General features: G+C 40.1%; 1 protein-coding gene across 1 annotated transcript in view; it reads left to right on the top strand.

Annotated features, from left to right (window-relative positions):
* tex264a (testis expressed 264, ER-phagy receptor a) overlaps positions 1 to 12,500 on the top strand; it is a 73,639-nt gene that overhangs the window by 56,447 nt on the left and 4,692 nt on the right. Inside the window, exon 3 of the mRNA XM_069678334.1 lies at positions 8,367 to 8,538. Coding sequence (XP_069534435.1) covers positions 8,367 to 8,538 — 172 coding nt within the window. The remainder of the gene's footprint in view (positions 1 to 8,366; positions 8,539 to 12,500) is intronic.

Genomic DNA, 12,500 nt, shown 5'->3' with positions numbered 1-12,500 from the left:
CTTCAGTCTTGTGGAGGTTGATGTAACTAACTGACTGTCATTGGATGGACTCCAGTTAGACCTCCTGATATTTGCTGTGGTTTGCTGCTTTGTGATGCTGCCAGCCTCTTCAGAGTGAGGTTCTCCTTTGTGTCCCGTCTTTTATTTTTCTAGCCACCATCCAGAGAAGCCACTGAGCTGAGAACAAACACTGAGTTTGAGATGAAACATTAAAAATAACAACAACGGAGCTACTGTAACGCACGGGTCTTCTTGATCTCACGTCTTTCAAGCCACATCTGGATGTGGAAGGTCGTCTGTGTCACTGTTAGAGGACATGTACGTACAGCTCTTCTGCTTCTGTACACTCATGGCCCAGTTACACAGTAGACATGTTATTGTTAGTGAAGCGATGCAGTAAATCAAGCTGCATGGGTGTTGTTATCCATGTTTACTTTCCCCTTATTGGTGCTTCTGTCGGAGAGGTTTGCTGTGCAGCCGACTCACACAGCAGCTGCCAGAGAGGTCACAGACACTGCATTGCCTCTCGAGACCCTTCCACTATATCTGTCTGATTCTGCAACCCTCGCCTCTCCTTCCACACACACACACACACACACACCACACCTTTTTCCACACCGCCATCCTAATCATTCATGCTTTACCCGAATGTCTGGTTACATCACCGTGTAATGAACCAGCCGATTAAATTAAGTGCCTTTAACTGCACTAATTTCTTCCCCAAAGTGTTAAGCTTTGTGGACAGAAAGTCTTATTAGGACTAGCTAAGACTAGAACATGGTCAGGTATCACATGACTCCATCTTTGAAACGCTCTTTGAATTCTGTCACCTGAGAAGACTTAAATTATAGAGCTCATTTTGACTGTTAGAATAACAGTTATACCGCTCCTTGGAGGCTTCTTGGTGAGCAGCTATAATAAAAATGTGATACTTATATTGATTTTGTCGAGAAAATTACTGCTTGTATTTTCCAACGAGGAAAAAGGGTCAACTACAGAGCAGCACCCTGGGGAGGCGACACGTCAGTGTCACGGTCAAGGGCACATCAGTGTCCTTCGATCTGCTTAAAGACCGTTTCACAGCTGGCCGTGTCCCTCCGCTGCACATTTACTTGCTTGATTATGTTCATCTTTCTCACAGACTTCTTCTACGATCCGATTAATACTGTTCTGTTTCTGTAGATTTAAGATTTTCCTCCAAGGAAAAGGCCAGATATCACAGATCAGTGGTTCTGAAGGAATGATTATATCAACCTAAAGCCAAGGAAATGTTTCAGATGTGTTACAGAGCTACAAAACCAAGTAGTTCATATTGATCCAAAGGAAGTGGTTTCATTGTTTAGAAAGCAGCTCTAAACAGGGTTTTCAGGGTTGCACTTTCATTATCTGAGAGCATAGGGAATAAATATCTTTCCTACATTTCTTACATGTTATGCTTCCCTTCATTACATAAATATACAGCTCCGGGAGAGACCATACAACATTTCTCCCTACTTTCAAATGAAGTTTTCCCATTTAGGTCTTTTATTTGCAGAAAATAACGACTGGTTAAAATAACAGAATATGTTTTTCAGACCTCGAGTAATGCAAAGAAAACAAGTTCATACAATTGTTACAATGTTACACTTTCATTTAGCAGACACCAAAGCGACGTACATCTGCGAGTTAATACAACACAAGCAACGATCGAGACAGGAGGGAACGAAGTCAGTAAAACAGCTTCAAGTGCGATCGGACACTGGTGCCGACAGGAAGTGCACAGAGCGTTTTTTTTCTTCTGTTTGTTTGTTTTTATAAAAATCATCATCAGCAACATCAACAAGGTCAGTACAGTCATCATCATGAATATCCTAGTCAGCATAAACCTCAGCCTCAATGTCATCATCATCAATAGCATCAATATCTTTAGGAGAAAGGTGTTCATGAAAGAGCTGGTTCTTTAGCTTCTTCTTAAAGGTGAAAGGGAATCTGCGGACCGAATGGAGTTTGGTAGCTCGTTCCACCACCGGAGGAGAAGAGTCTAGTTAGCGACTTAGGGCCCTGTTGTGGTGGGAGTACCAGGCACCTTTCATTGGCAGAGTGAAGTGGGTGGGAGTATGGTCAAACCTGTTATATAGCCCAAAGATTTCTCTGAGTGCAGATTTCTCTACACCTCGTTCCTGGGGGGGATTATAAGTTTTTCGCAGGTGCAACCGCATACTTTCTCTTCTTATAAACAGCAGTGTGATTTGCTCTTGAAAATTAGAAAAAAAAAAGCAATATTTTGTTCAGTAGTAGGATCACTTAATCTCAATCGCTTATCCTCCACCAATTTCACTGCACCAGGTTTAATAGACAAAACTCTTCAGGGCTGCAAGGTCATTAATTCTTAAGAATGAGGTTGCATAAGAAGGATGACAGGGCCGGGACTGACACATTTTGTACAACCACTACGAAGGTTAGGAAGAGGTAATGGTGTGTGCGCTAAACTGGTTTAGTCAGGCTGATAACAGCTGTTTTCGCTGTGTTTTTGCCCACAATGATGGATCAGTTTTGATAGAATAAGTGTGACTGTGATGATCATAAATGTGGAGTGTGCTCTGAGGCGACAGGGAGGAACGACTGACCTGTTTTTCAGGGGGCCCGGGCTCATCTGCCTCCGTATCCTGCAGGACAGCACATTTCAATCCCGGCAGCTCCCAGACACAGACGCAGGTTAAGTGGATGCATGTTGACTTCATGATAGACTAAAGGGAAATAGATGGAAACCAATCAGACAGCAGACATGCAGGCTGAGAGCAGAAAAGGGCACCGGGGGAGGAAATAGAACATCTTGCTTGCCGTATAATTAAAACATTCAAGCCAGGAGCGACTTTCAATTATGATGGGACACTTCATCTATCGGCTGCTTCTTTATTCATTTCCCCGGTGAGAGGAAGTATGGATTACTGGTCAGTGAAATGTAGCTGCTTTCCAAAGATGACACCTTGATTTTTGCTTATCATTGTTTAATAATAGATGTCGGTAGTTTCTCTGAAATTATTCGGTGGATAAGAAAAATAAATGCTAATGTTGAAAACTGTTGCTAGCATAGAATGCTAAAGAGAAGTGTGGACGTAGCCAGTGATATGTCAGACAGTGTGACCTCTATGCGACCAAAATTCTATTTGCATCCAGTGTAGGCGCCCCCTTGTGGACATTAGTAAGAATACAACTTTTGGCTTTTCACTTAAGCTTCTGCTGCGTTCGCTTCTTCTGTACACTTGATGGCTCCAAGCAGATTGTACCGCCTGTAGCAGTGATGCTAACACCCTCACAGGGTTGCTTTATCACTTCTGAACAGGATTTTTTCTTCAGTAATGTCTAACTCCACAAAATATTATAGTAAGGTAAACACTAAAAAAAGATACTTTGAATACTAAGTGTCACTCTAAGTGTTAGTTAGTTTCTGCATGTGGAGAAGGCCAATGCCCAGCAGACCTGCTGTGCCTATCAACAGTTGCTAAGCTGTGATTGGCTGAAACTATTTTGTGGCAGGACTTAATAAAGGTCAAAAGGAAGTGTACAAAATGTGTTATTATTTATAGATATTTATAATGTAGGCCTATTTGTTTATTGCTGCCTAAAAAAATTATAACATTTATCAAATATTCCAACTAATAATTAAAAATGGAGAGCTTTTGTTAAATACATGCCCATTCTCAAATTATAGCCTTTGGAGAAAAGTGACTGCAGCAGATAAATTCTGTGCAAAAGAGAAGAAACAATGAAATGTCCCTACATAATTATCTGCAGGGTTTTTTTTTCTTCCTGTCAGAGTTAAATAAAAGTCGACTGATACAGAAAAAAAAAGGTTCTTAATTAAAGTCGCAACATTATTTGAGGAGCTTTTATGGCAGTTGGTTTATACGTGCATGGTGTGTGCTCTTTTGACTGACTGACTGAAATATGCGGTTATGTCAAATTTATATACATATTTATTTTAAAGTGATCCTTCATCCAACAAGGGAGTGATAAGATAGAACCTAATCTTTGCGTATTAAGTTCTTATTTAGTCAGAGTTTTGGGAAATACTCAACAGTGTAACTGAAAAAAACCACCTCTCCTGAGGCCAATTGTCCAGTCCTCTGAGCAAAGCTGTAACCTCTATAAATGCCTGAATATGTTTCCAAAACTATAAGAATATAAAGTTAAATACGGTTATCCCTAAATGAAGCCTCATCATTTCAGCTGTGAATTTATCATTTACTTAAAGCTCCTGTGAAGAGTTTTTCACTGGTTATGAAACAGACTGAAATTCATTCTAAATGACTCTATATGAGCTACAAAAGCAAACCAGACCATCAGCAACAAGATTGGTTATTTCTATATAGTTATTTTTAATGCCTGAAACCACTGGCAGGGGGTTAGGTGTCAGATGAAGGGATTAACTGCACGCTGCCTTTGTTTACATTTAAAGTAAGTGATACATGTGACTGTTAAAGAAAGCAGGATGAGAATTTTGGTTAAAAAGCACCACCTAAGCATGAACAGGACAAAATCAGCAAAGAGATAAGAGGAACGGCTTTGTCCACAGGAGGCGCCAAAATCAACACAGACTGAAAGTTCCTCACAGGCTTCTTTGGCTTCTGCTCTCTTCCACCAAGTTCCATGACAACAGGCCTGTAGTTTTACATGATGACAAACACTTTGCCAAGCTAATAACTGATAAGCATTCAGGTAGATGTAACCACTGTAAAAACGAAACATTTCAGCACTCTTTTCCATATTTTAATTATTGTGTAAGTTTTGAAAGGAACGTAAACAACATGTGGCCTTAAGTTGGCCGGCAGACAACATAACAAAGAACTACACATTTAATTGAAAAATCCTTAAAGGATTGTTTAATTAAGTAAATAATTTAAAGTATGTGCCACTCTGATGAATAATCCAGTTATTCAAACTGTTTCCCTGGATGGTCTTCACATATTCCGGTGATGTCAAAGGGGCACTAATTACCTCTGGCAACAAGACGATATTTTCAGATTGTCGCGGCAACAATCCTCTGATGCAGGGCGGTGAGGTGTCACACTGTCATGCAGTCCTGAAAATATGCAGGTTTTCATATCTATCAAAGATTATATGAAATGATTTCCTGATGAGTTCCTCCGCTCCGGCTCATGCTGTGGTGTAGTTTCTGGTAGAAGTGAAAACCCCTAATCCCCTCCAGCACGAGGGTTAAAACCCTCACAGAGAGACTGCGACTATTTTAACAAGGTAAATGTTACTGTCAGTGTCTCACACATTGGTACACATCTTTCTCACAGGCTGTTTTCTTTCTCTTATCTGCAGCAGTATCCCTTGGAGACATGTACATGTGTGTGTGCCTACTGTATAGTGAACTGTCTTTGTCTCCATTTCGCAGCTCATTATCAGAGCAGGTTCAAGGAGATGGGAACTCATTTGCATAGGCAGCCCGGGGCTGGAACCCCTGTGTGTAGCAGCCAGGTGATTCATGCCATCTCCTACAGTCTTATTTTGCAGAGGATTAGATTAAAACCAATCAATCAGCCCAGATCACCCTGACCTGGAGGAAAAATGAGTCAGGCGACTGCTGGAAGACCATCCAACATATTTCCTGCCCTCTCGGAAACGCCCGGAATAGACTCATTTGTCGCACAACCATGGCAACATCGCAAGTCTGTAAATTTAGTTAATTTTAGCGGAGAGACATTTCACACTGCGAGGAGCCAACCACTGTGAGCATAAAAATTCAAATAAAGGGGTTTATATTGTGCAGTAGGGTGTAGGGGGTTTGATCTATCTGTTAACATGCCCGTGTGGGAGAGAGCATGATGGGAAAGCCACAGGAGATCCTGAGCAAAGAAAAGTTACACAAGAAGGAACTATGGAACAAAAAAAAGACGATATAGAAATGACACCTGCGGTTTCCTCAAGTGGTGTTTGAGAAAAGGACTGTGTTTAAAAACCAGAGTTGAGATTTGTATTATACTCAAATGCAAGCTACGTTATACTTTAAAATTACTGTTATCACAAGTTATCACATGACAGTTTGCTGGGTGGTAACTTGTGAACTGAACTAGCTCTAACGCTATATTGACTTCAAGGGGGATGCGTCAGTATTGCCAAGCTGTCAACAAAATGACTCATGATAAGAAACTATCATTTCCTTTATTTTACAGCTTTAGTTTCTAGTAGCTTTGAATACATTATTAAGATTTCTACACAAAGACAAACTTACTTGTTGATTATTATTGAGACTGTGAAGAAATGTGACACTACGGCGCTTTGAAGAGAGCCAGAATTAATTTATTGTTCTCAGACAAACTAGCTCAAAGTCGATGATTTGAATCACCAGTCAAGACCCTGAGTCACTGTGCATTTTGTCACTTTAATCTCTGCCCTCTTGTTTGTAAGCTGTATCGTTGTAGACAGTGTAATGCAGAAGCAAAGCATGGCAAGGAGACGCTCTGTGGCTAACTTGAGCTCTGCTTGTTTTCCCGGTAGGGTTAAGATCCAGATGTTCCTGTCAAAACAACCAATATCTAAAATAATATCTTGAAAAAAATAAGTTTCCTAAAGTTAGGACAGTTTTTTTTAAAGATATGTGGAAGTTAGGACTCTTAAGAGACACACTTTCCCCACGACTTAGGATAGAACCATTGGCAAAGGAGCCGATTATTTGCAACACTTACTTTTCATAGTTACTCAATAGTTACCATGGAAGGAAGCTTCTGGAAAACATAACAAGGTGTGGGAACCGGTTATCAGTTTGATTAGGAGCGACTTGCACTGCTTATGGTTAGTCTATTTGAATCTACTGTCAGGCCATTTGGTCGCATATTCTTGTGTTCATCTCTTTGCGAGCGATCATAGCTGAGGCCAGCGTGTGCAACTCACCCAGCCCCCTCCCCCTACCTCCACTCTGACTGCCCACTGGAGAGCTCACGTCTCTGCACTCCCTTGAGAACAATATGAAAGCTAATGTCCTCTTTAGAGACAATATGGTCTAATATTTATAAACTGTCCACTTTCTGTGCACACCACAGGAGGGTGCAAATGTAGACGCATAGATGCGGTTATGCAATATTAATGGCATCACATGGTCTGGTATATTTATATTAGTGTGTCAGAGACATAGTGTTTTATCCACAAAGTGAAGACGTTTTAAAGATACATGCCTGATATTTTCTACTTGTCTAAGGTGCTCAGCTCGTCTCAGCACATCACAGTTATCTACTCTTCCCATATTTTCAGTCCGTGTCACTCTATTTATGTTTAAAGTTAGACGTGAGAGCTGTAGACAGGAGAGAGGTTAAACAGTCAATTTGTCTATTTTTTCTGTGAGTTGGCTTAGATTTGTTCAAGCATGCCATATTTCTCTGAAACCAGACAGCCTACACTTAAAGCAGAACATGGGTGGTTAAGGAAAGGCATGTGTTTTATTTACAAAGATCATCAGTGGTTTAGAATTGAAGAGCATGAGGTTGAATACACTCAGGGCAGAGAGCAGCTCAACTGTCTTTGCTAGTTTCAAACCAATGAAGTAGCCCAGCACACGATGTAGGGGGCAAATGTGCTAACTGTCCATCTGTGTGCCCCTGGGGTTGTTGCTATAGAAATTAGGTGTGGTCAGGTGTTATGTTATTACTATCTTGAGACAGCAGGAAAAGATTGTTAAAAGAGTCAATTCATATTCAATTGAAGATAGTAATATGCACCTACGTAGGTGGGCTGTACTCTCTGCTAATCACACACTTGGGGACGTCCCCCCTCACATCATATACAGCTTCACCTTCACCTGCAGCCCTTCACCTCAGGGAGTGTAGTTGGACCCAGAGGGTCTGCTCTTTCAATTCCCACATGAACAGATCTATTTCCTCAGCAGAAAAACTCCTTGCTTCTTAAACTCACTGAATCCAACATTTAGATTGCTTTGCGCAACACGCGGACACACCTGGCTTTTAAATGGAATGAGAGATGATTGGGTTCATTCATTTTATTCCAAGAAACACACCTACGACTAATTAAAAACTTAATACAAGCCCTCCTGAGTGTCTGAAGCAGTTGAAAGATTCAATTTAATCTGTTCTTTTTTATGTATGAGGCTTGTTACAGGTGCTTCCAGTAACATTTTTTTAATAATTCAGGTGCTTATTTATTTTTCTTTCCAAAATCAGCACATTATAATTGTAAAAGGTAAACACTCTTTGTTTTAAATCCATGGGACGTGTTTTCAAAGTTCTGGTGTCCAAACATCAGATTTTATTCCGACTTCTTTTCCTTTGAGGGTTTTTGTGCTCGACTACAGAGAACGGGCACAGTAACTGTGTTAGAATGCCTTACTTTATAATCTAAGTGTCCTCTTTGTTCTCTTGCTTTCACAGGAGAGGAAACTGTGTGCCTTCCCCACTATAGAGATCTGTGGTTTAGATGTCACCAACTACATGGTTCCTCTGTCTCGCCAGACGGACTTCTTTGTTCCAGAGATGAAGGAGGAGGTCAAAACAGATGTTAAAGAGGAGGACTCTGATGAGGACAGGGGGACTGACATCACAGGTAACACTTTTGTTTTTTGCTCAAACATTGAGGTAGCCTGATCAGTCAGAAAGATTTGCAAGTGTGAATTAGCCTGGAAACTCGTGAAGTTTTTATTTCCAATGGGCCCAAACCAAAATGCTTCCAGGCACTACAACCAATCAAAGCAACCAAATATGTGACAAGCAGACTGGGAGGCTCTTTGGCTAGTCCCAACATCGAACTCATGTGTCTTCTAGTTCAACATGAGACAAAGACATTTAGCATGACATCATTTAGTAGCCAACACTTTGCATTTGTAAAGAACATGAACTACTGTCCAGTTTAACTCTGACACAGTAGAACGTTCCAAATCATCGGCAGCCATATTGGTTGTTTACGAAAATTGGGCCAACCACGAATCACCATCACATTGTACATTGTCTGTTGATATAAAATTGACACTACCGCTTGTGTCAGTTAGGAGCAAACAAAAGGAATAATGTGTCAACTTTTATTCAGCCCGACAATGCACCGACTCCCCTCCTGTCCTTGATCGCTGAGGACGTGTGATATATGAGACTCTGTAATTGCTCTGTCACTGCAAGTATGTATCTTAAATCGCCACGTCTTCTCTGGTGCTATTATTCTTCCAAACTCCCAGACCTGTAGGCTGGACCTGTGGCAGTATTGACTTTGTTATTGTACAAATCACCAGAGGAGGAAAATGGTGTTGGGATGATGGGACTGAGTGGGTGGAGGTGGGCTGATGTGCATCAGGTGCTGTCTGCCTTGAGCTTAGATCACGCTTTATCTTGTAAACACAGCTTAAACGTAGAAAACGTATGGGCAAGAAGGTCTAACATGACCATGAACATTTTTGCATGTTTATGTTGGGGGTTGTCATTTCCTGAGACAAGTAAAGGCCAGGCTTTACGCAGAAACGTTGCACTTGTCGACTGTGGAGCCAAAGACGTTCTGTTGAACTCTGAGAGTCAAGGCTTTTCACAAGTTTAAATTCTCAAGTTTCTTTTTTCTTGTTTGTGATTTTCTTACAAATAAAAACATTAATGAAAAGGAACTAAGCCTATCAAGTGCTGGAAAACATTCCAGCACAGTAATTCAGGAAAAAATAATGTCGATCTTGCATGTTATAATCTTTAAATGATGCTGTCTTTCTTCCCCCTACACACACGTTTACACACACGTTCTGTCCTACAATACAAACAGGGGTCTATCGCTCTACATCTACCAAGTGAGGACATCTCTTTCAGGTCATTTTGTAAAAACAAAAACAGAACAGAAAGTCTCTTTTAAAGTGTTTCCCCATATTATTAACATTTTCTCAATAAAATGTTGAACTGTCATATTAACTTGGCAATTTCAATATATATACAACTCAAAAATAATTGATTTGATTTCCAAATGTTTTCAAGCTAAATGGAGTTCCTAGCAAACATGAGTTGGTCAATTTTATTAAGCCAAAGCACAATATTATATTATTCTTAATGGTTACATCGTGCTGAAAATAGAGTGAAGGGAAGCCTAGCTGCCTATAGACTTCCAGAGGGGGTTAACTTTGAGCATTTACAGCTCATATAAGGGTTAGCAATATGAAAAACCTGCAAAGACTGGCTAACAGAACATCTGGTGTGGGGTATACATTCAAACCCAGGGAGCTAAAAGCTGTTCCCACATAGAAAAAGAATCATTTACAAAGAAAATAATCTATAAATCCATCTACAACTTAGTCACATAGGTTTTCTGTTTATGCAGCACTCAGATACTTTGGAGGGAATCTGCTAACAGGCCTTAATGTAGAAGTGTATACGTGTATGCAGTATAACTTGCTGGGTGTGGGTAGCTTTAGTTGGAACTACATTAAGCATTGAGAGATGCCATTTACCTGTGTCGGGCAATATGGGCAAAAAGTAATATCCCGATAAAAATATTCAGGTTTATCACATTGAATCAAATATTAATCATTGAATTCATAGTAAACCAAAATGAAGACTTATATAAAAATAGCCATTGCTCAAACCGCAGAGGATTGGCTGCCAAACGCTGAGAAGAATCTATTGTATAATTGGCAGTGGAAGAAACATAACTTGAGTTTAAGGAGTGACAGGGTTTATATTGTTAAGTGTTACTTTGATCAGACTTCATACAGCTGCACTGAATGTTGTGCTATTGAAGCGCCCACGAGCACAAATTGGAATGCAAACTAATCTAAGTTGTTTTTATGGAAAGTTTTTTTCTTTAAACCCGATTTCTTTCAACTTAAAAAACTGTTGTTCTTGTTGAGGGGTGCACTTTGTAAAGACTTCTATATTTCTTCAGTCAGCACAGGTATTGTATGTTATTGTATTGTATGTTAAACAGTTAGAAGGCAGCAGATGTGAGGGTGTATGAAAGTCTGCCTATTTGTGAGTTCCTGCGTCATGGCTTGTATATATGTGTGTGTTTATGAGTTTGTTCAGAGTGTTACATGAGTTTAAGGGCTCAATAACAACTGTCAGAAATTGGACTGTTAAAAACAAAGTGCTTGTTTGTGTGTCAGTGTTCTCTGTCTCAGACGCAGCTGAGCTTTCTTAATGAGAGACGGATCAATTCAGGGAGCATGGCTTTGTCTGAGAAGGCAGCTGTGGAAATCCCGCTCCGGCACCTGGGAGATTGGCTTCGACTTTTCATCCCTCAACTCAGCTCATCCACGTTATAGACTGTCGTGACCATAAACTCTGGCTGTGTCCAAAATATTTGTCCGGGTTTTACCTTTACAGCACACTCTAAAAAAGTGAAAACACTTTCATGATAATCTTGTGATCACAGCAGCCACTGTTTGTGTTGCTTGTTAATCTTTTGAGGACACAAACCGGCTTCAGTATAAAAAGGGCAGTCGGCTTCTTTTTTTGGACCGTAAAACCACTCATAAATGGTCACTGCATCACAGAAAGCCTCTTATTGTGGGACCCAGCTACAGTATAACCTTACAATATTTGGAGGCTTGTTTCATTTACAGCATAAATGCTTATGACTTCAGTGATTGCCTGAATCTAACAGGAACAGAAAGTCAAAGTTTTCACTTATCCTGTGAAATATCTCAACATCTACATGATGGTACATAAAACTATAAATACACATTCATGGACTCCACAGGATGAATCCTAATGACTTTGATGATCCACTGACTTTTCTCTGGAGCCACCATGAGGTGGTTTTGAGTTTTAAGTAGAATGTCTTTATACCAATTAGATGGAACGTCATGAAATTTGGTTCAGATATCTATGTTTCCAGAGAATGAGTTGTAATTACCTTGGTGATCCTCAGGGTTCCATACTAGGTCCTCTTCTGTTTCTTATTTACATCAATGATTTTTATTCAATTTCAGAAGAAGCACTCTTCATTTCATACTTCAGTGCAACCTATTGTAGTAGGAATTCTCATACTGCACCATTATTTCATATCCTAGAGTTGTTTAACAAATATGACATAATGAGACTGTTGCCTTCTGTAAAGTGGAGTAATTTCATCTTATGTTTCTTGTTGTTTTTGTTTGTATAAGGTTTGAAATCTTTTAATTACACCATCTTATTATGCTCCTTCTCCTGTTACGGTTGAAGGGCAGAATTATTTCCAACAATAAATCTAATCTCAAAGCACCGCTAATATACACATCATGGTAGAAGATGGAAACTTCCCTGCTTGGTAGGCTGTGGCAAAGTGGTAGAATGGGTTGCCTCTTAATTGGAAGGTTCGATCCCTGATTGCTACAGTCACATGTCAAAGTAAACAAACAAACAAACATAAGAGTCCTTGGGCAAGACACTGAACCCCAAGTTGCTCCCAAAGGCATAGCCATCTGGTATGAATGATGGCACCTTTGCCATCAATGTGTGAATGTGAGTGTGAATGGGTGAATGTGACATTAAGTGTAAAAGCGCTTGAGTGGTCTGAGTGGTCTGAAGACTAGTAGACCATTCACCATTTTACTGTATCTTTCTTAA

Source organism: Semicossyphus pulcher, unplaced genomic scaffold (genome assembly GCF_022749685.1).
Source record: "Semicossyphus pulcher isolate SPU_LCO1_2020_fin unplaced genomic scaffold, fSemPul1.0.p SCAF_3, whole genome shotgun sequence".
Lineage (NCBI taxonomy): Eukaryota > Metazoa > Chordata > Actinopteri > Labriformes > Labridae > Semicossyphus > Semicossyphus pulcher.
The sequence above is the reverse complement of the archived record's forward strand: the minus strand, read 5'-3'. Positions and strand labels throughout refer to the sequence as shown.